The 24,581-nt window shown below is 44.0% G+C and overlaps 1 protein-coding gene across 1 annotated transcript; it reads right to left on the bottom strand.

The window, feature by feature from the left end:
- Positions 1-1,608: 1,608 nt before the first annotated feature.
- Positions 1,609-24,163, bottom strand: Tpi (triose phosphate isomerase). The gene is made up of 7 exons (XM_050189494.3): positions 23,866-24,163; positions 23,531-23,654; positions 23,274-23,358; positions 16,965-17,097; positions 15,366-15,451; positions 7,730-7,817; positions 1,609-2,381 (listed from the first exon to the last, which is right to left on the bottom strand). Exons 1-7 carry the CDS (start codon positions 23,975-23,977, stop codon positions 2,263-2,265), a joined length of 747 nt encoding a protein of 248 aa, XP_050045451.1. The 5' UTR covers positions 23,978-24,163; the 3' UTR covers positions 1,609-2,262.
- Between the last annotated feature and the right edge of the window lie 418 nt (positions 24,164-24,581).

Here is a 24,581-nt window from a genome sequence, read left to right as displayed (position 1 = left end):
CCCAACTTTTCAAGTCATACAGGCACTGGCAGCAGGCGGCGCCATAGTATGTCCTAGCCGACCTCCTGTTGTGCTTGGAAACCTCAGTTCAAATCCCATCAGACAATGTTTAAAGCGAAAATTCCTTTGCCTATCCTCTCCCCTCAGATTCTATTCCATTCGCAACTCTACTTTAAAACAAGTGCATTGGAGATAGAATGACATTTTATTATTTTTTTTTGTTCAACAACTTTAGTCAAACCTCTGCCGAGCTTGAAAATAACCCGACTGACCGATCCACACCAACAACAGAAAGGTAGGCGAAAAAAGCTTCACTTTGAAAGAGAAATTGTGCAGACTCTCCACTCTCGGAATCAGTGGATGCAAAGCTTAGGTTGGTCTCTATTCAGACGCAATTGCAAGCAGCAAGCGAGGGGGGGGGGGGGCATCCAGGGCAGCCTTTAGAGAGAAATACGGGGGGGTTCATGCTAAATACTGTCAGTTTCTGTCAGTGCTGAAATGCCAGCATGTCTTGAGGAGGGCCAAACTGCCAATTTTATAAAGAACTTGCTCCTGGTTACTAAAACATCCGGCATATTCTGCTAAACATTTTCCCAGAAATTTGTTGCAAGTCAGCACTGTAGGTGCTTGCTCTCCTGTCCATCAGCTCTACGTCCAAAACCAATTCTATACAGTCTTGAACATACTTGCAAAGTTGTCTTTAGCCCCTTAAGTGTTGGAGCTCAGCTCATCAACACGATGCTGGTCAATTTTGCTTTGGACGAGCCCAGCTCAACAGCGGCAACAATGCAGTTTTCAAAGAGATTTGGACGAACTAAGCCCCACCCACCATTTTCCTACTACTATACATAGATGGCTGTGGTGGCAGCGTTTGAAATCCGCAGTTATTTCACTCTTCGTTTTACTATAGACAGCAGTACTTTTTCAGTGCCTCAAAGGCCATGTTGATTCAGTCTTAGTGTTCTAAAACATAGATGGCAGCCATTGCATCTGCCATCTATGTTGCCATGGTCCTGCACTGGACTGCTGCTGATGACAATGCATCTGCACTGGAGGGGCACGTTTATTGCAGTCAGTTTTCTACTACATAGCTGGTACCACTTCGTCAGCGTTCAAAGAACCAGTTTGTGAAATTGCACACTTCTTGCACCTTTTGGCATAAATTGAACGCTCGCATTTGCCACTGACAGCTAGCAAAAGAGTTGAAAGGAAGGAACTGCTCGACTCTAAATTGCTTTAAAAGTGCTAGAATGCATGAAAAACTTTCTTTGGTGAAGAACATTGCTTTGCAGAATAGTTCATTTTGAAACAGGTTAAACAAAAGCATGCTTTTTCTTTTTTCTAACTATGGTTTTTCGCAATGATAAGTACACATATGTTGCACTGCGAAGAGGTAAAATGAGGTTTTCAGACTTAAAACGTGAAGCAAATTGGTTGAAAAAGCTTTGTAAGAGTATTCAATGGAGTCAAGCTAAAAAAAAAGCCATATATAAAAAATTCAAGCAATAAGGTCACTTTTGTCGAAATAATAGAACACTTAGGGTGCTACTAAACATGTACAAATAAAGATCACACAGTGCACCTAATTCCAACTCACAAAACAACTGGTGTGGGGCCCACCAAATCTTTATTCGTAATGGCATGGCAGTAGTATAGAAAAACCAAGACAACAGCAAATTTTACAGTTGATAGACAACTGTTTTACAATGGGGAACCTGCATGACCGACTACAGCACAGCAAACTGTTCACATGAAACACTACTGTCAACAACCTTGAACAGTTGCAGCAGGCTGCACGTAGCTTCCCTGTTTCCTGGCTCTTCTGCACACAAACTTTACCATTTTCTTACTCTCCAGGATATGAAATCGAGTAAAGCTGCAACCATGTATGCATGAATATGGGAGGCGGCAGTTGAAGTGATACTGATTCTCAATTCAAGGGCTATGTAAGAACAACATTCCACGGTGACTAGCCGCTAGCAAATGCTGATTGCGAAGGTAAACCTAGAACTTTTCACTTTTCAAAATAAGAGCAGTTAAGATTAACGAGGCCTGTCACTCAAGTACACATTCATAAACTATTTGGGAAGCCCTTATATAAAGAACCGAAGGATGATTTTTCATGTTCAAGCACAATAGGAACACTGAGCAATCTCAACTGTATGCTTCCCTTCAAACGGCGGACAAGAAACAAACACAATGCTTTAATTTATGCAGGTTTCCTCGCTACAACATATTGAGCTAACCCTGATGAAAACATGCTCACTGGCGAGCATTGATGATCTGGACAAACTCTGGCTTCAAGGATGCGCCACCCACGAGGAAGCCATCAATGTCGGGCTTCCTGGCCAGTTCCTTGCAGTTTGCAGCAGTCACTGAGCCTGCATAAAAAGGGTGAAATAGAAAGAAACAAAAAACACCATGTTAGCTTCCAAAATTTATACCCATGAAGTCTGTGCAAATATTATATATTCATAATATTTCAACAAAAACAAAAGGGAATTTCTAGTTAAAATCAAGGACTCTTGCGAGTGATCTCAAGCAAACTTCAAGTTTAGTGCAGCACCACCCTTCGAATGCAGACGTTACACTTCTTGAGAATGGACTGTCACCGAAGCACACTGACCACTTCTCAGTCAAGAGGGGTAGCACTGCTATCACCTTTCTTGAGCCAAGGTGAGTAGAGGAATGATCTAGCACACAGGGGTCAGTCTTGCTACAATTTTAAACATCGGTCCACCTTGCTCTTTTGCAAGGCCAGTCACAATGTCAGTAGTTCTGGTGCTTGCTCGAATCTTTTGCAGTCAAGTATGCACAGAAGATCAACCAAGTGCACAGAATACCAGACAAAATTAAAGAAGCAAAAAAAACAGCAAGTATGTGAAGCTGAGGGTGCGATAACGCACATCAAGGTCAGAAAGAAACAACACTACATGAAACACAAGATTATGCTATCGGGCCTTGCAACTTGCCATACTTGCTATGTAATTAAGTTTGTTTGAATGAATGCCAGTTCAGCGACTGTGGGATCTGCCTTGCTTAGATCTTTCACCTTTCTTCAATGCTGTTTGTACACAGTTGAACTCAAAACCAACTAGCCCAACTTAATGCATTCATACAGTTTCCCTGAGCACCTAAGTCTGTAAACATCAGCTAAGTTTTTCACATGCACTACAGGTGTGCCGGAAAGCCATCATCCCCACCAACTTAATCATTTGTAACACTCAAGAACAATGGAACCTATTCTGCGCGGTAATCAATGCAATAAGCAATTGGGGAAAAGAAATTTATAATATTAAATAAGGAGGTCAATATAAAGCTGTATTCTTTGATGCCTCCAATATTCATCAATAGATGCATGCTAGTGCACACACTTGGGAATTATAGCTTCTTTATCAGCTACTGCATCGGCAAATGCACTGTGCCATTCTTTGACTGAAGTGCTCAGTTGGATGACGTGGCAGGAAAGGAGAGATAAAGAAAAAAAGACATAAGAAAAACAAACAAACAGGACATACAGTCCAACCTCGATATATCAAACATGGATATATTGAATTATTGCATATATCGAACACTTTCTATATCACCTGGAAAATTGCATGCATTTTTAATTTTTAACTTCGAACAGGGTCGGACGTAAAATGGATATATCGAACTCCGACACCCCAGCCTAAGTGTGCTCTGTTGACAGGCAGTGAGCTTCCTCGCAGCACCTTTGAAGATAGCAGTGTTGCGATGGGCGTTCTCGAGTGCTGCGCACTATAGCTGCACACATCGATTGCAGCGAGGGTGCCCTTTGAACGTAGCGGCATATGCAAGCAGCGGCTTGGCTAGTTCAATGTCAACGATGCAATGCACTTGCCGCACTGACTACTCCTTGGTGCCACACTCTGCACCTATGGCACCTTGTGAGGAATGCCGGTTTGCGTCCACAATGACTGGGCTCACACATAGACACCATGGCCGGCGCCACTTAATACTTTGTCATTTACAGTGTTTCACAATGCTTCGACTAACAACTGTGGAGGGAGAGAGCGAGAGACAAACTTTATAGAATAAAACAAAATTTGAGGTCCCCTGTTTGGGGCCCCTAGTCCAGGGCTACACTGGTGTGGATGGCTCGCTGGGCTTAGTCCAGGAGAGCCAGTTGGCGATCCTGATCCTTGTCCGTAAGCCGTACCCTCCCACTGTCTATTAAAATCTTGTGTTTTTAGTTGTGTGGAATTTATACGTGTCAGTCTGTTTGGGCACATCCATGTGATGTGCAGTAACGTTGGGGTGTCATCACACCACAGGCATTCGTCGGTGTATTGTATGTGGTGAATACGGCTAAGTGTATGTAGGTTTGGGTACATGTGTGGTTAAGTTGGCACCAACTCCTTGCCTGTTGACCATTTAAATTTGGGTGCGGGCATCCATATTGCCTCCACTCTTCTCTTTGTTGTTCGATGATATCGCATTGTGTTAGAGGGGCGGGGGGGCTTGTCACTTGGGACGTGGAGATCGCAGCGGAAGTAGCGGCCAAACGAAAACGCTGCCGAGGTTGACCTCCCAAGCGCCAATTTTGCCCCGCTCTCAATTTCAACTGAGCCCTTCTACACCACTACTGTGACACAATAGAAGGCACCGGCCTATTTCTTGTGCATCATTTAGACTATCCTTTGGATGCCATGGTTAAGCACGTGGCTGCCAATAAGCAATACTGCAGTGTGGCTACACTGCTGCAGTACTTTCAGTCAGAGAAATAAATACTTGACGTGAAGTTTCAAGTTAACATTCACTGTGCCACAATTGGTTCATTGATTGGTTTGTACAAGTTCTTTATAAGAGTTTTTACGTGATCTTATATATAGAATTCTGTCTATATTGAACTATTTCACTATCACTGTGCTGTTCGATATATTGAAGTTTGACTGTATTTAATTTTTTGCTTCTTTGCATTTCTTCGTGAAGAGATCAAGATAAAAATGGCCTATCCCACCTGTTTGTATCTCCTCTCTCTCATCCAACTGTCTGCGCTCTTGAACATGGTGCAATTGTTGCTCCTCAACAAGGCTCCTCAGCAACACTTAAGTCAATCACGTAACCAGCACCTTCAATGCCTAATTGAAAGCACTGGATTGGAGGTGTACTTCTCAAGGAGTTGTGAGTAGCAGTCATTGAGATGGGATACTACATTATAGTGACCGTGTAAATCAAGGGCACTTGTCAATGTGCAGACAGACATCCTAAACACTGTACACAACTACGTCAGCTTTTGCAAGAAACTGGGTGTTTACTATTACGCAGATGGTGTTCACTCTAAAGATGTTTTACTGTGATGAAATTCTTTCAGCATACTGCTTCATCTTATCTCACCTGTACTGTGGAGATACTGCAATTCTAAGTTGTATTGAAAAAAAAAAACTTTTTTGTGATTATGAATAAAAACAAACAAAATCGCCCATTTCTCACAGTTTTCTTCAGATACCTTATTTTTTGCGAGCACTGTTAAGACACTTTTGTGGTTTAATGCATAAAACAGCAGTTTCTTGAAAAAGTAACTGGATCACCAATGCATTTCGTTGGACACTTTAAAAATTAGTATCTTGGGACTGGTGCAGCTCAGACACACCGTGCGAACTCAGATGCTATAATTCGTAGTTGAAATATGTGGCATAAAGTATTTATTTAAAAAGTTGATTAGCGTAATTACGTTGAACATTTTGATTTCTTGTAGAAGTAATGGCTGCCTCATCAAATAATTTAGACCAAGGGTTAGAATCATGATATCTGCCATAGGCAATCTTTAAAAAAATTGCTGCAGCTAAAAAAAAAAATGAGACCCTGTATTTGACCCTGAAATTGCCTTTTGGCTGAAACAAGAATTTAATGCTGGAGAGGTGTGGCAAAGCTCATGCAATTTGAACTTTATTTCCACTCAGACACACATTATGGATAGATTTCTGGTAAGAATACAGCAGATGGAACAGCTATAATACTGCTCCACACTGCATCTTCATAGCACAGTGATGCCTCTTTACCAAAGCGAAGCTACCTTTGCTTAGTCAGAGTATTCAATACTGAATAACGTGCACTTGAATTCCTGCATAACAAATAATGGATCAACAAGATTTCCAGCAGAATGAAGTTTTCTTTACTCCCCGTCAAAGAACCATAAAATTTAATGGCTCCCAATCAGCTTTCCGCAATGTTCGTGACGGCGCACTTACACTTCAACAAAGGTAACATGAAGCAAACCTAGAGACAGGTATTCCCAAAAGAAAAAAAAAAAAATACTAATACATGTACAGTAGAACCTCGTCAATTCCAACTCCGAGGAGACCGGAAATTTATTCGAACAAAACGGAGTTCCAACTGAGGAGAGCCTCCTTAAATACAGCACCCGATAAATTGTGCGGTACAAGCTCGAAACTAAACTGTGACTGGACTCGCATTGCAAAAGTCTTTCCTCTTTCCTCCTCCTGAGGAGAGCCTCCTTAAATACAGCACCCGATAAATTGTGCGGTACAAGCTCGAAACTAAACTGTGACTGGACTTGCATTGCAAAAATCTTTCCTCCTCCAGCACGTGATGACTGTGCCAGAAGAAGCCCAGGTTCCGTATACAGTCCAAGCAGGATGAGATTGCACTGCCCTCCCAAGTGCCCAGTGACGGAGATGGTGTGATCGAACGCACATAGAGAGAGAGGGTGCCGGTGAGCACTGTAACGTGATCAAGCACTCGCTAGGGGGCTCTTTTATGGCTCCTTTTAAGCTGGATGGAAAAGGAGAGCACATGCCACTCTGCTTGCTGTGGTTCAGTCTCGGTTCCCTGCACGCCTTTCCTCATCATTTTCATGGCACGCAACATTACGGTTGAACCTTCGGCTTTGACTCCGGTCCATGGGGGTGAGAAATTTTGTTTGAAATAACCATTGAACCGTGCTTGGAATTCGAATTCGCAGGAGTTTTTCTCCATTCAAATACATAGGACTTTGCTGGGACTATCAAAGCAGTTTGCATTATCCGTCAATACGAATTACGAGGTATCGCATCATTGGGATCTCTCTGGACAATTTTTTCTCTATCGGGGGTGTCCACGCTTGCCCCATAAAAACTTAAAATAGAAATGTGCCTGCCATAGACTTTGTTGCAGTGGTAATCACAACGCAGTAGACTCTATGGGACACTGACGGGCAACAAATAAAACTTTTTTGGGCCAGGAATTTCATTGAACCGCTACTGAATTCGGCAGGCAGGGATTTGACTGTATATGTTACTTGGCAGCAAATACTGTGACCAAGAAGAAAAAGCAGGGTCAGATCAAGGGGTCACAGTGCTAAGAAATGTTGGCAACCAAATGAAACTCATGAGTCCATTGTCTTTGAGTGCCCCGAAAAATGGCATTGCAAAACAGCCTACCACAAAGGCTAGCTTAGGAGTGGCGGCAGCTTCGTACACAGCTGCCACCTTTGCGATATGTTCATGCAGACCACTAAATAATTGAGTGAGAAACCACGCAGCAATCTAAGTTTCATTTGCCATTACACATTGGTTCTAGGAGTAGGTAGTGGTGCTACGGGAAAGCAAGTAAACAAGCAAGTCCAAAAAATCCATTGACAACTGTACACTATTGCTTTGTTCAGAACTGGAGTGCTAAGTATAACAACACTGCACAAATGATGTATCTTCCACGGATTTTTTTTTTTTTTTTTTTCAGAACAAGGAAAACAAATTGCGATTCTCACCTCCATACTGGATCCTGACCTTTGCCGCCACATCTGGGCTGACGTTGGTTGACAGCCAGTTGCGCACTTTTGCATGAATTTCTTGAGCCTGCATGTAAAATTCTGAAGAGTGAGCACGCTCCCTCACACTCAGGTTTTGACAGATGTGTGACTGCATCTGTAGAACCCGAGGCACAAGTGCTTTAAGAAAGCAAAGGTTTTTCACAGCCAAACCTGAAACTGGAGAGCAGGTGAAAGTGTAAGACACTTCTGCACCTGAACACCATCAAACACACATGACCAGCTTCTACAGTAAGAAACTGGCATTTTACATGCCAGAACCACGATCTGATAATAGAGTTTAATAGAGAATAATAGAATAAAGAAATTCACGCCAGCACTCCAACCCTCTAGGGTGGGTCACGTGGCAGGCCTCTCCTGACATGCAAACATTGGTTCTGGTCAGATGTCAGAAGGCACTCAACACAAGCACATGTTTGCATGTGCTGGTTCTTGCTCTGTGTTTGTTGCAGCACCTTTAGAAACTAACTACTGATGACTGCACTTAGCAGCCTAAAAGTATGAGGGCAGCACATTTCAGCAGCACACTACACACTTTTCAATGGCGCAAAGCACCGAGAAACTGGCAATATTTTTTTGCCATCCTGGAACAGGTTGAATTTTCCTTAAACTACGAAGCTTTGTTTACAAGAAACCCACGTGGGTTTCTGTTGTAACTTTGTGCTACATACAGCTGCATGTCCATTTTTCCTTTCATTAATGTTTTCTTTGCATGTGTTTAGTGAAAAGTGAATCTGAAGATACTGCAAGAAGGAATGCAATCTGCCTTCAGATGATCGGCAAACATCCTCCGATTAGAGTATTGGAAAATAAAGTGACAATGAGGACTAGTGAAAATGGTTCCTATGGCGATTGCCTATGTCATGATGGCTGGAGACTGACTGGATTGTACAAGTGCCCCAGCAATTAAGAAAATTTTCTGAAACAAGTTTCTTACTATGCTTTTCTTCACACGAGCGCTTTCTGCATGGCATCCAAGATGTATGAAACAGTTTCCAACTAGAACAACAACAAAGGGGGTAAAAGTTGACTTCCAAAGAGTTAAACAACCATGACAGCCACCTGCTCGCATCCTGTCAGTCATCCCATTCTGCAGTCTTGGAAGCTCACGGGTACCTTGAAGCTCCTTTTAACAGCTACAAAACGACTTGCGTATAAAAGGGCACTTGGTTCATTAATTTCCTTGTACAAGAATCGTTCAAAAATGTTTTTTATTATAGTGGAGTGCTGGCTACCGATTACAAAATACATGCGTGCATGACGCAGGAGCCACATTATGCATGTTTTCTTGTCCAACATAAACAAGCTTGCTACTTGGACACTAGCTCAGTAATTAACACCACTGGCTCTCGGCTACACCTAGGGCCTGTGGCCTAGGTTCAAGCTATACGGTTGTAAAATTTGCCTACAGGTTTTTTCTGAGTTCTTTCATTATCACTGACAATAGTATGCAGATGCATCCCCTCTGAAAGCACTTAGTACAATTGCACGAAGACATAGACTGGGCGAGGTGGTTAATCAGACTGAACAGTTTATAGCCCTGTAACACAAGGACAAACTACAGGGCACACAATGCTCTTTACCAACAAATAACTTTTATTATGTATATAAAAAGAAAGCTTATACACAATGACTCGTCTCTATATTGGAATAGGAAGTTGCATATTGTGTAATCCCCATGCTAAAACAAACTTCAAATTTCAATTTCGACAGCCAGTGGCACTTTTAAATAAGCTACAAATAAAGTTCATCACACCATACCATCACTGGACTAGACGCTGCTTTTTTCGGGTAGTATGAGCCATTGGAATGAGCCACTGAAGGCTTTCACCTTTAAAAAGGGGAGGTGGCAATTGCCGGTCCACTTCGATATTCCTCTCGCCAATTAGGTTACAACTGAATTTAACCCACCACCTAATGGGTCGTGCCTAATCTCTTTAGCAGAGTTGTTAGACTTTAGGTAAGCACCCAGCACTCTTTCCCATCACGGCTATGTCTCTCCTATTACCATGCTTCTAGCGATTCCTCACTACATGGGTGCCTCTAATTTCTCATAGAGTCCATAGGGTGCTCTCAGAGTACCAGAAGGGATATGTGCACTGGCAATTTACAAGGAGCGTTTTTGTCGAATTCTATACTGTCACTACGTTAGCCTCTATGAGCTTTCGACGACTGGGCTGTTCTTGACCACGCGAAACCAAGGGGAAGGGGGGCAGCACCCCCAAAAAGGGGGCGGCGGCCCTTTCGGACCCGCGGAAGTAGCGAGGAACCAAGACCTCGAGGAGCACAACGCACGAGACTGACGTAGTGGCCGCGTCGCGGTAAAAGCTTGTCCTCCCTGCGTGGAGGGAGCCTAACCAATTCTGCAGGCATTTTCAATAAAGTTGTTCTCTCTCTCTCTCTCTCTCTCTGGGCTGTTCTCCCTTTGGGAAATTCTTGGCACCGTCTCCACGCAGGTCAACGCCCGCAGGAAAAGTTCTTGCCATCGTGGGTCCTTTGCTGTAAGCATTTAGGCCTGACTAAAGGGCGCACGAAATCATCGCCTCCCCCCACCTTTCGCGACGGTGTCCTTGCTCCTACATTCATGGGTAGGGATTAGTAGGTAATTAACCCTGCATCCGAGTGAATCCCACACAGTCAACTACCGTGCAGAGCGAGGAGCTGAGAAAGTGCTTGTATACTTTAGTGCACCATGCCGCCTATTCTGCACGTTTGAGGGATGAGCAGTGTGCATATACATGCATTGCTTTTTAGCCAGTAAAGGTCGTCAGTTTCTGTATAGTGCCTACAGTATGCTCACCAATACAGTAACCTCAGTGAAGTGTGGTGAAGTGGGAGTTGTGTCTTTTTTCCCTACTCTCACTATGGCATGCTGTCAGTTGTGCAATGTAAGCACAGCGTATACCATATGTGACTTTGGGCAAGGTAATCAGCGCTTTTGAGCAGGCACAATCAGTCCACGTGCACTGCACCCAAGCAAGGTTAAGTAGGTGGGCACCTGAGCCCACAGCATAGAGTATTAGCAAGACTGCAGCCTGATAACGATGATAACACTGGACTGGCAACCAAGGGAACAAGCAGGTTTCAGGAAGGGATACTCTACAATGAATCACATCCATGGCATCAATCAGGTAATCGAGAAATCCAGAGTACAATCAGCCTCTCTGTATGGCTTTCATAGATTACGAAAAGGCATTTCATTCAGTTGAGATAACAGCAGTCATAGAGGCATTACATAATCAAGGAGTACAGGATGCTTACATAAATATCTTGGAAAATATTTACAGAGTTTCCATAGTTACCTTAATTCCACACAAGTAGGAAGATACCTATAAAGAAAGGGGTCGGACACAATCTCTCCAATGCTATTCACTGTGTGCTTAAAATGAGTATTCAAGCAATTAAACTGGGAAGGCTTAGGAGTAAGGATCAAGGGCGAATATCTCGGCAACCTTCGGCTTGCAGATGACATTGTTCTGTTCAGCAATACTGGGGACGAGTTACAACAAATGATTGAGGACCTTAACTAAGAAGGTGTAAGAGTGGGAATGAAGATCAATATGCAGAAGACAAAGACAATGATGAATAGCCAGGCAAAGGAACAAGAGTTCAAGATCGCTAGTCATCCTGTAGAGTCTGTGAAGGAGTATGTTTACCTAGGTCAATCACAGGGATCGCTGATCGTGAGAAGGAAATTCACAGAATAATAAAAATGGGTTGGATCGCATACGGCAGACATTGTCAGCTCCTGACTGGAAGCTTACCATCATCATTAAAAAGGAAGGTGTACAATCAGTGCCTTCTACCAGCGCTAAAATATGGGGCAGGAACTGAGACTGACAAAGAATCTCGAGAACAAGTTGAGGACCGCGCAAGGAGTGATGGAACGGAGAATGGTAGGTGTAACGTTAAGAGACAGCAAGAGAGTGGTGTGGATCAGAGAGGAAACAGGGATAGCCAACATTCTAAGTGACAGCAAGAGAAAAAAATGAAGCTGGTTAGGCCATGTAATGGGTAGTCTAGATAACCGGTTACAGTATGGGTGCCAAGAGAAGGGAAGAGCAGTTGAGGATGGCAGACTACTAGGTGGGGTGATGAAATTGGGAAATTTGCAGGTGCTGCAGTCAAATCTAGATATAGCGAATTACGTGGGACCACCGAAAATAGTTCTTTATATTGAAATATTGTTGTAATGAAAGACGCAGTTATAAGCCAGTGGACAAGCCTAGGAATGAAAATGATGTACCTTGGAAGTAGACGCATGTGCAGACAAGCATACTCTCAAATAAAAATATTTCACTCACTTCAAAGCTGCTTTATTTGAAGAAATCATTGATTTTCTTCTGGCACGAACAGCGCACATGACCGATTAGGAATGAGTCTACATCTTCCACTTTGCGCAATACCTCATTGGGCAAGTCACTGCACCGAGTGATAAAAGTGCGGACTTTGTTCATGTGCACTAAAACATCAATGTTCGACACGATCTCATCTTCTGTGTTCGGTGACCCACAGTCGTCTTCCATCGAGTCGTCATCATCACTGGAGATGCCACGAACGCAGTTAACAATCTCTTCACTTGTCAGGTCCACTGCCGTTAGTGCTGCACTGTCGCTGTCCACGTAGTCGTCGAAGGAAGAGACGGTGGGCAGCAGTTCCACAACCTCGGTCCACACGTCTCCTGGGTTGTTGTCAGTCATCTCCAGGACATCTTCAAGCTGCACAGGCGCTTTGACAAGCCCTGCTTTTCGCCAGCAGTTGATAATGGCTGATGCTTTCAAGTTCCACCAAGCCCCTGTGAGCATTTCCGCTGCCTGATGAATATTGATTGCAGTCAGCTGTTTTAGGTGGAGGTTGATAATCAACCGCTGCACAAGGTGCTTTAGAAATTCTGCTTTTACACTCTTTACAGTGCCCTGGTGTAGGGTTTGCAGCAAGGACATGTTGTTTGGCGGCAGAAACTCCAAGCCAACATACGTCAAGCGAACATTCACAATGTGAGCAGAGCAGTTGTGGCAACCAGTAGAATTCTTCAGTCATCCCTCCCCATTTCGTTGTCGAATTTGATGAGCCACTCGGAAAAGAGTTCTTTGGTCATCCAGGCTCGTTTGTCGGCACGGTAGCCGTACGGTAACGAAATATTTTTCATGCAGCGAGGCTTCATGTACTTGCCGGTGACGAGCGGTTTAATTTTCTGCGTGCCTGTTCCATCATAGCAGAGCAGGGCTGCCACGTGAAGATGTGACTTCTTCCCTCATTTACACTGCTGCCCTTTGAAGTGCATCGTCTGGTCTGGCAGGAGCTGATAAAAACATGCAGTCTCATCTGCGCTGAAAATATCGTCTTCATAGTATGATTCAGCCGCCTCTAGAAAACGATCATTGCGTCAGGAATCCGCACCTTCTCTGTCAGCAGCCTTTTTCTCACCCGAGACTACTTGCCAAGTTATTCTGTTCCTTTGGCGGAAACAAAAAAGCCAACCCACACTGGCATCGAACCTAGTTATTTCAAGTGCATTGGAAAATTCGCACGCTTTTTCTTGGAGCGTTGGGCCAGACACGGGAACGTTTGCAGTCTGGCATCTTTGAACCACGTGAGAACAGCTTGGTCCACATTTTTAAAGTTTCTCAGCCACAGCCGTTTCCTCGTGGGAGCGAGTTGCGATTCCCGGTGAAGCTTGACAATCTTGCCTTGGTCTTTCAGAATGGTTGCAACGGCCGAAGGGGCAATGCCACGCTGTCTGCACACTGTTTTACTTATTCCTAGCGTTGATTTCCTGCAATACTTCCAATTTATTCTGCAGCAAAAACTGGTTTTGCTTCTTCTTGGCGCCGTCGCTAGTTGCATTTATTGTTGGATCTCATGCGAACATCGCCAAACCTTTGTCATGAAGTTCTTGAAGCTTGTGGTGAAGCAGTTGGCACTTGACATGGTGATGATGATGGCTACTGCACTCGCAGTTTGTTTCACGCGAGAGTTGCAGCGCTGTTACTTTTAGCTGAATTCATAATACTGATATTCCTCGGTTATAACGGGGAAAGAAACTATGTGCGTTATTCTGAAATATGTGCAGTATTGAAACATAGGCGATCTGGCAATGATTTTTCGAATATTCATAAATTTGAGAAATTCGTTAATGTGGAGTTCGTAGTAAGGAGGTTTGACTGTAGTTGTAATGGGTTGGCGCAAGACGGTGGTAATTGGAGATCACAGGGAGAGGCCTTCGTCCTGCAGTGGACATAGGATAGGCTGATGATGATGAATCATTTATTGAGTTATTATTCTAGCCTGAAAATCTCCCTAAAATCTCCAATGCCTCAGCGATGTGTTTCACTGCTTTAAAGAGTTTATTTTGGTTTGGATGAGGGACACCTGCATCTCGGCATCAGCCAACACTGTTTTTTGAGCTCAAGCTCCTTCAAAATGGCGGCAGCACGCTTCCTTTCCTGTTCATTCCTCAATGCGTAGGTCCTTTCTGTTCTTGTCCTTTCGCCACTCATTCGCCCCACGGACCATCTGAAGCATCTTCTAGGACAGTTGCACAGTCCATGTCCGATTTTTCGAACTCCCTAGGGGCGACAAGAACGTCAAAAGAAAAAAAAAAGATCGGCCAGTTCAAAATAAATAAATGCATGTTATTTACTGCCCTTAAGGACTAAAACCGCCACAGGCACATTCGAAAACGCTCTGAAGGCCTGTTGGTACACGGATTAGGCATATCAGTGCTCTACTGTGACAGGAGATACCGAGTGCATGCGTGCATAATTAAGGAATACATACTGTGTCCCGTTGCAACAGCCCCTTTCCATGCTTGTCATGCTTCACTGCAATACTTTTAGTATATTTCACCAAGTAACATTTCTGTACAGAGGCGAAACTGGCTTTCGAGAACCGGCATTATGCAATGCACCGTGCTTTTCAAGCTTCTAAGCCAATCGCGAGGACAACAAAGGCGGAGTTGGTGCCATTGCTGACAAAAGAAAATTCTTTCAATTAAAAACATGGCACCCAACAGCAAGAAGCTTAATAGCGAACGTCGAAGCAGCTAGGTCTAGTGTTGCCACAGTAGTGGCTACGGATGCCCACAGATCTGCGTGCGAGAGCGCCGGTTCGAGGTGGCGAGATAATCAAAATGGCAGCGGTGGTGGCTTTGATTATTGCTGTTTTGGACCTGCAGTCACGGCAAAAAGTTAGGAAAATCGGACGGCGAAGGGTTCTCTGGTCAAAAGTTTCAGACGTTCTGATACATTGACTCTATGGGGTACGTGGTGGTGCCACGACGCCTTCCAAATTATCAGGCATCTGGAAAGTCAGTCGACTGTACGCTGGCAACTCCTCCAGCTGACGACAGCGTGTTAAAGACAATTCATTACAATTCCTGTCGATTACTCGAGCCAGCATTACTGCGACTTTCGACCCTTTCAATAAAATTACAGCAAATTTTCCCTAATAAAGGTACAACTTCCCAGAGTTTTCCCCAAGTTTTTCCAGACTACTCAAAACCCCTGAGAATTCCCGGTTTTCCCGGTTTGTAGACACCCTGATAAATGTATGGGTGCTTATCATATGAGCTCACCTGGTCAGGAGAAGCAGTTTTCCCAGTACCGATGGCCCAGACAGGTTCATAGGCGATGACAACCTTAGTCCAGTCCTTGATTTGCGCTACAAAGAAAATTTATTTTACAATATTTGACATCGGTTCTAGCATTTGGCAGCATGCAACACCTTTAGAATCACTCTAAGAAAAACTGCACAAATTGTATGTATAAAGTTCATTAGAGCATACACATTCAAACAAGACAGTTTGAGCAGAGATACTAACATGCTCACAGTATCCTATGTCACAAGCACATCACACTGGTCATTCCTTTCGTGTGGTAGCACATGGACAGGAAATTTGCTGTGTGAAATTCATTATGAACTCTGCCTGCCACAAAACCACACTGCACCTCCTCTCTGTGCCTCTGTGCTGCCACAATAAGTTACCAAGGGATGCCAATAATACTGAAATTTTGCCTTGGCTGTAATGTCACAGGAATAAACAAACTTAATTTGGCTGATGCATCTAGCACACAACTTATAGGTCAGCATACTCACTCATTAAGACAGCAGCATTGTGCATCCGCACTGATTTCACAGATGTTAGAGCACGAGTGAGTGACTAAATGCGTGATTGGACATGAGTATGAGTGCCGGGGAATTTTAGTGGCCCTCTATAACAGGAGTGAGAGCTGGTTAATGCGAGTATGAATGAAAGTTGGTGACAGCGACTGCGTGGATAAGCGCTGGTGAGTGTAAGAGGACACGAGTATGATCATTATCATAGGTGCCGGTAAGTGTGAGTGAAAGCGAATATGTACACAAGTCAGTGATGTGCGAGGGCGCGAGAAGGAGTGTGAGTCAGCCTGAAAAACTTTTGTCAAGTAAGTATGAGCAAGCAGCCACTCACTGTGCAGACCTAAGATACAAATTCTGCTCCAAGTTGACAGTGGTGCATTTGCCATTGCGTTCTTTTGTTGTCACCAGCTACAGCACATCATGCAGTGAGAGCCTTCCCTAGCTCAGCATTCTCTAAAGCGACAATAAAGAGTAATGCTAAATTGCTTTAGACTGATAAATTATACTATCAATGTTATTTTCTTAATTTCAAGGTGGTAAGTTGAATAATAGAGGAGAAAGTGAGGGATGAAGAACCATTTTTGGAATTTGGCACTGAAACCATAGCATCGATGTCAGGGTGACATTACAGATTGCAAAGTTATTTTTATGTGGTCTGTTGCGGGTTCAGTAAAATTTCTTAAAACTTCTTAAGTTCAGTCTTTGGCCCTTTAAAAGTACAATGTAGAACGTTGTTACGAATAAAAACATTAACTAGACTCAAGATGATGCCGTCAAAATCTATCGCATCACGGCAAGCTGGTGAAGGAACTTCCGAGGCAGCATAGCCACCCATTTTTAGTTTTAGAACCTCTTCAGGCTTACCAAGCTTCATCTCATGATAAGAATGCCATTTCTGGCATTACGGAAGCTTTATTAACTAATACAGCTCAAATAATTTTTCTCCTTAGTGTCCCTTTAAGAACCTCCGTGTGGAAACGCTTCACAAGTAAACAACCTTGCAGCCTCAGCAGCTAAAGTTATGCATGAAGTCAGCCAAATAACAGGGGCAACATACATGCAATTGCCTTGGTCTGCCGGTAGCACACTTCCTCGGTCTTGTTGGCCTCCCTCTCTTCCAGCAACTCGCCGATGCAGGCTATGACACCGAGACCAGATTCCAAGGCATGCTTCACTTTTTCTCCAATGAGCTGGGACAGACAAAGCAGAGAGTGCAATGATTGCATGGCCTTGCATCAGAATATAAACAAATGCAAATTGTGGGGAAAATCACCGAAGATTATTATCAAAGTCAACCACTATGCATCGGGTCCACTCTGGTTCTATGCAAATCATGCTTCAATGGAACAGTAACAATGGCTGAATTGAGCATGCAAAGTAACAAGAGCAATTTTCAGCTTAAGTATATAATAAATAACAGCACCTTAAATGGGGATATAGGAATAAGCATGAAAGACAGAAACAGCTCTGCTACATTCTTGCCAGGGTGTCCACCAAGTTGTCATTTCCAAATTCCCCGAGTTTTCCAGGTTTTCCCCGAGTGACAGAACTTCGTTTTATGTTAAGGCAGGCCGACACCATGTCACCCGATGCTGTCACTCTCTAATAAGCATGCTAAAAAATAAACAAAAAGAATCCTGTTTCAATAGTAAGGAGCAGCGTTTATTTTATTGAAAAAGGAATCAGGAGAGAGGGGTTAGTAAAATCACAGCACATAAAATATCTTTGAAAACAAAACATAAAGCTTATTGCAAATCGAGTCGAACATTCTCAAATAAGAATAAAATGACATGCACACAGAAACAAATATTTTCGAATATCCCATTCAGTCACGAATTATAAGCGACTGTCGATACATAAGTGAAGCATAGATGGTGCTTGAGACTTCACTGAAAGCAAATCAAGGTGGCAGAATAACTCGTTGAGCATTTTATGAGTCATCAGAATTATAGAGTAAATAAATATTTGAATATTGTAAAGTCAGTCATGCTACATTTCTTTATAAAAAGGATTAAATCCCCCACTCGAATTCAAGAAAGGAAAAAGTATATTTCAAGGCTGCTACCAACATGCCCCATGTCAAATGTCACGTAAAACACAGTAGTGCCTTCACCAGAGCAGTACTCTGTAATGATACATACCACTCAGAAGTAAAATGGAAGTAATTTGGGTTATCATAACGTTCAATTTACCCTAAGCTTAATGTCTGCTCTATTCCTTGCCACCACTGCACAGAAATTGCAAAAATAGGTCGCGTCCACAAATGTGGATGCTGCGACTGAAGGGGATATGAGCTACTTCTATAAACTGATAGCAAGCTCATTGGTATGAGGCCCGAACATTGTCACAAGTGAGATTCTGTCTCGACAGCTGGTGCGTCAAACTCAACTGCCCTGACATACCCTCAGCCCGCGCACAAAGCCTCGGTGTTGCGTTTAACTACTTTAAAGAATTTATTTTGGTTTGGATAAGGGACACCTGCATTTTGGCGTCGGCCACTACTTTATGTTTTTTGAGCTCAAGCTCCTTGGAAGAAGCGGCGGCACGGTTCCTATCCCAGTCCTTCCGCAATGCGTAGGTCCTTTCTGTTCTCAACCTCCTTCCGCAGCGCGCTTGCCCCACGGATCACTTAAAGCATCCTTCTGGCCAGTTGTACAGTCAACGTCCGATTTTTCGGACACCTTAGAGGCTCCGAAAACATCCGACAAATAAGGCAGTTCAAAAAAATGAATGCATGTCTTTTACAGCCCTTAATGGCTCAAATCACTGCAGGCATATCCGAAAACGCCTGAGACTACCCTTCTTACGCATATTTGTGCTCGTATTGTGACAGGAGATTGCGGCTGGACTCGTGTATAATTTAGGAATACATACTTTGTCGCGCGACAATTGCCCCTTCCCACATTTGTTATGCTTCACCGCAATACCTTCACGTATGCTTCAGTGCGTAACATTGATGTATTGAGGCGAAGCTGACTTTCGGGAACCAGCAACGCGTCGTGCTTTTCGAGCTTTGAAGCCAATCGCGAGGACCACAAAGTTGGAGTCGGTGCCATTGTTGACAACGGCGAATTCTTTCAATGAAAAACATGGCGCAGAACGGCAAGAAGCTTAACGAACGTCGAAGCAGCTAGGTACAGCGTTTGCCACGGTGGTGGCTACGACTGCCAGCAGATCTGCGTGCGAGAGCGCCGGTTCGAGGCTGCGACGTTATCAAACAGCGGCGGTGGTGGCATTGATTAATGCTGTTTCGGACCTGACAGCAAAAAGACCGGCGAATCGGACGGCGAAGGGTTCTTGCGTCTGAAACATCAGACCTTTTTATAGATCGACTTTATGAGGTCCGTGGTGGTGCCGGGAAGCCGTCCGAATTATCGGGCGTCCGGAAAGTCGGTCGTTGACTGTACACTGGTAACTCCTCCAGCCGACGACCCGGCGTCAAAGGCGATTCGTTACGATCTCTCTATGTTGGTCGAGCCATCATAACCGCGATTTTTAATCTCTCAATAAAATTACAGCTAATTTTCCCTGATAGAAGCCCAAATTCCCCGAGTTTTCCCTGAGTATTTGCAGACTATTCGAAATCCGTGAGGATTCCCGGTTGGTAGACACCCTGCTTGCTTTCTTCCCTGTCCACTTTAATTTCATTGTTGTTAATTATGAACTAGTACCAACTATATCAATTTACCATTCTCATGAATTAATCCCTTATTGCATGAATTTTGGTTTTCTTGTGAAAAAACTTACACAAGCCTTTCTTTAGGCCAGATATCCAAAACTCAACCAACGCGCACCCGTTCTCAGAGACCAAAAAAAAAAAAAAAAATTAAAACCTCGATTGCAACGCGCACCTATCTTCCATGACCAAAAATAAAGAAAAAAGAAAGAGTACAACACCGCGTACCTCGTACTTTCATATAGAAATACTATTTTCTCTCATTTCGAAAAAACATTTATTCCCAATACACTAACGTTGTGATGAATAAGTAGACAAATGGAAGCGGCGTACCTTGCCGCCCAGAATTTCACAGTGCTGGTACGAGTCGAATGGGGCAATAGATATCACTTGCATTCGCTATCAGACAACTCCTTATTGCTATCAACAGAGCAAAGCATTTAATCCTTGGTGCCGTCCATGGCATTCGAAATCCCGCACTTCTTAAAGGCCTTGTTGACCATGGCAGACGGGATCGTGCACCACGCATATTTCATCCATCCAGCAAAGTTCTGCAGCGAGGCATGCTTCATTTTATTGGTGGGCGTGAATACGTGGGAGCCACTCACAAGCCATTCGGTGTAGAGCACCCGAATTCTATCTTTTCACAGCACTCGGAAACATGATTCCTTTTGGGAGCGTCTTCCGTCTGAAGATACGAGGGCAGCTTGTGCCCATCTGCAGTGCAACGAAGTATTACAGTGACTAGTTTTTTCGTATCCAGAAGACAAAATGCGCACTTGCTTCGCTCCCTTCTTTTTAATAGTTGTGGTGGCAGGCATGTCAAAGTAGAGCGGCGTCTGATTGGCATTTCCAATCTGTCCGAAGTGGTATCCGTTTCTATGGCGCAACTTCAAAACATACCACTGAAAACTGTGCAATTTCTCTGCATAATAAAATAAAGACTTGCAAAAAAATAATAAACACCAACATACAAAGACGACAATACTTCCCCCCCACTCCCAAAAACGTTCTGGAGTACCTGGACACAATAGCTACATGCAAGTGTGGATCCAACAGTTGCATCTTTGTCATCTGCCAATGACCACCGGCACTAAGGGCAATGGTATACACTGCGGTGCAGTGAAAAGCAGATGCCTATCACAGGCATGAACCAATAACACCGCTATGAAACAGTGGTCCTAAAGGAAACGTATTGTAACAGCTGCCTATATTTTGAACCAATGGAAAGATTAGGTTGGCTGAGAAAGAAATGTTCATGAGAATTGATATTTGGGCTAGTTGAAGGAGTACAGTAAAGCCCCGTTAAACCGTAACCGCTTAAACAGTACTTTCGTTTTAAAAGTAGTAAAGTCAAATCCTCGACTCAGCAGCCATTGAACATAATGTGTTTTGTATCCGCATAAACCGCACCAGCTTATTGCATACGCATTGAACACACAGTTTTTCCACTTTTTTGTCGTGCAAACATGGCAGTGCGTCGTCTCTATCGGGCAGCCGGGCAGAACAAGCCTCAGAGATCAGAACGGCCTCCAAGCACCCTGTGCGTGTGCGCGTGAAGCCGCATCAACATCAACCTCATTTCGGCGCCGTGCCAGAGAGCAAAGACTTGCGTCATGCTGAAGCTCGGATAAAAAAGACACCGGGTGCTCAGCATAGAAGAAAAATTAGACATTGTTCGTGCTATCGAACGTGACACGAAGTCTGCGCTGGCACGCGACAGGGATCTGCTGTTGACTAGGGTGTGTGGCATTTGGAATACGAAGAAGTTTTGCGGCAGCGCTGCTGCGACCGCGAAGAGATACCGGCTACGAGGTTTGAGTTTTTGCCATTGTTGCCTATGTTGTTGCCGTAGTGTCGACTAGCGACAGTGATGTGGACGAAACAGAAAGCAACAGCACGGGCGATTCAAGCCTGACAGCGGCAGAAGCTGCGCGTTACGTCAGCCTCATGAATGCAATCGTTGTGACAAGAACAGCACCCCGCAATGAAAAAGGCGCCATGCAACTTCTGCAGCGCTACCACCTGCGTGCATGGAGAACATGCAACGCCAACGAGGAATCTGCGATGCGAGTGTTTGTGAGAAGAGGGGGCAGGCTGAAAAGCTGGCTCGCAGCTTCAGTAAGTTTGAGGCCGGTGTCGTCACTGCTAGGCCGCCACGGCATCAAATTAAATAACTTTTGTCACGCGAAGTGAATAAATACTGCATGTCTTTTTCCCTTTCATCGCACTCTCTCTGAGTTTCGTTTTCGACAGGTATGTGAGTGATCTCATCCTATTTCGGTTAAGCAGTACTATCGTTTAGTACATACTTTTTCCGAGGTCCGGCCAACTATGGTTTAATTAGGTTTCACTGTACTGACAAAAATTTTGTGCTGCGAATTTTCAGCCGTGGACTCCATAACTAGGGTACCTAGACTTAGTTCCTCAAGAGCGCCACAAAGAATGATAAAGCTTTTTAGTTAACCAGTTCAAAACGTGCGTGTAGTGCAACAATGCTTTCAATGTAAGCAGGAGACTATCCACATCACTGTAACCGGAGGTGGCAGTCAGACGGTACCAAACTAAAGTGCCAGTCAGCTCAGTGCAGTCATTGAAGGTTATATAATGACAATGTTGCTGAAAGCTGTGAAACTGGTCTTTGCAATTATGTGCGTTCTTGGAAGTTCAGGGGGCCCTCTCTCCCATTATTCGGTCAAGTGCTGAATGGACTCTGCTCTTGGCAGCATGGCCATACTGTGTGTCAGTACATGTCAGTGGTGTCCACTACCATGAGACCACCACTGCAGGTTTTGGTGACCTGAATAGACTTTCGTTTCACACCCAAAGCAGTGCCCGACTTAGTGCATGTTTTGAACAAGTTGCATTAAAAGGCAATGCTATTTTATGTTTCACTAGAACAATTGAGGCTCCATAATGTAATTACCGGGTTGAGATCTATTTCTTCAATATATAAAAACAAGACAAATTTTGTGTCAGCACTCCTTTAAGACTTGCTTAATTGTTGAATTGCAAAATATAGGGCGGAGACAGACAGGTGAAGTTTGTAGTTGAAATCTGAGAAAAGCTAAAGAAAAGTTTATATATGCAATGCAAATCGGACATTAATTCTAAATGCATGCACACCAAACCTTCCACACTGCAGCAGAATTGCAGATAATGTTACGTAACTACTAAGATTGCTCAGAAAAGTCTGGGGATTGCAAATTGCAGTGTCATTACATACCAATGAGGTACATATTTGTACATAGGCAAGTACACTTTCCTAGAATGATTATCAAGCTCATATTATTTAAAGACTCCCAATAGTTCAAAAATACGATCACCAAATCGCTCTTTGCTAAAACTGCTTTGCACTGTACTACCATTCCACAATACATGGGCGGTGACAAATTTACCAACACGGAAGTGAGTAAACACGAAACCGAAACTAATCTAATCTCGGATTAACGCCCCATAACCTGAACTACAACAAAAGAATTAAACAGCAGCTTCGAAAGAATGACATCGGTGTGTGCACTGCACCGTCTGCTGCCTACTATATTTAGAAAAGAAGCAGGCAGCACCGCGCGGGCTTCAATCTGTCAACCCGATTTCCGTCAAGGTCAAGTGGAGGTCAAAGCGGCTGACTGCTGTGAAAGGATCCACACACCAGTTAAAAGAGTAGGCCAGTAGGCAAAAACCACCAACCTCATCAGTCTCCTTGAAAACGTGCCTGCGCTCCGAGTGGCCCAATATGACCCACTGGCCACCGCAGTCCTTTATCATTCCGGCGCTGCAAGAGAAAAACACCGTAAAGAGCACATCAGTTTCTACGAGTTCCCAAGTTTCTACGAGCTCACTGGTCAAAAAACACTCTCAACATGAACGCAGATTTATAACGTAAGGACAACTCGCCGCATACGCACGGATACAACAGATTTAATAAGACACACAGCTATACATACCTAACTTCGCCAGTAAAAGCGCCTTTTTCAACCTTGTAGCAATTTTGCGCTGCGAGGGCGACAGATGGTGGAAGCAAGCTTCTGCAGTAGTCCAGATACGGCGCCGGGCACGCGATAATCACCTCTGAAATATAAAACACGCTGTTTGAAAGCGGCTTGCACACGGAACAGCGACGAGCATCACTTTCGCTTTTTCAAAGTTTCGACAGTGATGCTAACTTAGTAGAAGGAGCAAAAACAAGCAATAGATATTACGTTAAAATACGTAACCGCGTGTTCAATGTAGGTTCTATCGTCGCAACCACTGGTGTAATACCGGAGCTCATCTTTCCCACCTGTGCTCGGGTCGAGACTGGCGCCTTTCAGAGTGTTGCAGATCTCCCTGATGGTGTTCTTGTTGCCGTTCATCTTCCAGTTTCCCCCAACGCAAAACCTGCGAGTGGACATGTTCGCGACGGGTACACTGTTTGTCGTTAGCAAAGACTAAACACGGCTGCCCTCCTACTACTCTGCGCGGATATCAAGGCGATCTCGGAGCTGCTTTCCTGCCAACCGTCTAGCTGCTCGAGCGTTCGAAACCCTTCGAAATGCCGACAGCGTCGAGCGGACGTGACGTATCGCACGAGGCACGCGGGGCGTTTCGGCTTTCGGCGTCTTTCGTTCGGCTCAAGCCTGGCCCTTTCTGTTAAAGTTCGCCGCTGTGCAAAAAATGGCGCTAGTAGTGTGCTAGTTCCTTGTTTCCACCCGTCGCTTTGTTTTCAATCAAAGCTCCATAACTTTTAACATGGAGTTCAATATCCTGTTCCAACTACGTCGCTAACATTTTCTTCTTGCACCTTTAGCTCGATATAGCATGCTAGTATCGGGAGTTAGTCGGTCGGGTGTTATAATTAAAGGTCAACTGCAACAAAAGCTTCGACCATGTAAAAAGCCCAGTTTCAGATCATTTAGATATGATGTTCCTCTCTGCAGAATATCACGCTTGGAATGCAGGTCAGTCGGTCACAAAGAGCTCGCAAAAATCAATGTTTTTCATACCGAAACTGAAAAA

This window comes from Dermacentor andersoni, chromosome 3 (assembly GCF_023375885.2).
Source record: "Dermacentor andersoni chromosome 3, qqDerAnde1_hic_scaffold, whole genome shotgun sequence".
NCBI classification, from domain to species: domain Eukaryota; kingdom Metazoa; phylum Arthropoda; class Arachnida; order Ixodida; family Ixodidae; genus Dermacentor; species Dermacentor andersoni.
The sequence above is the reverse complement of the archived record's forward strand: the minus strand, read 5'-3'. Positions and strand labels throughout refer to the sequence as shown.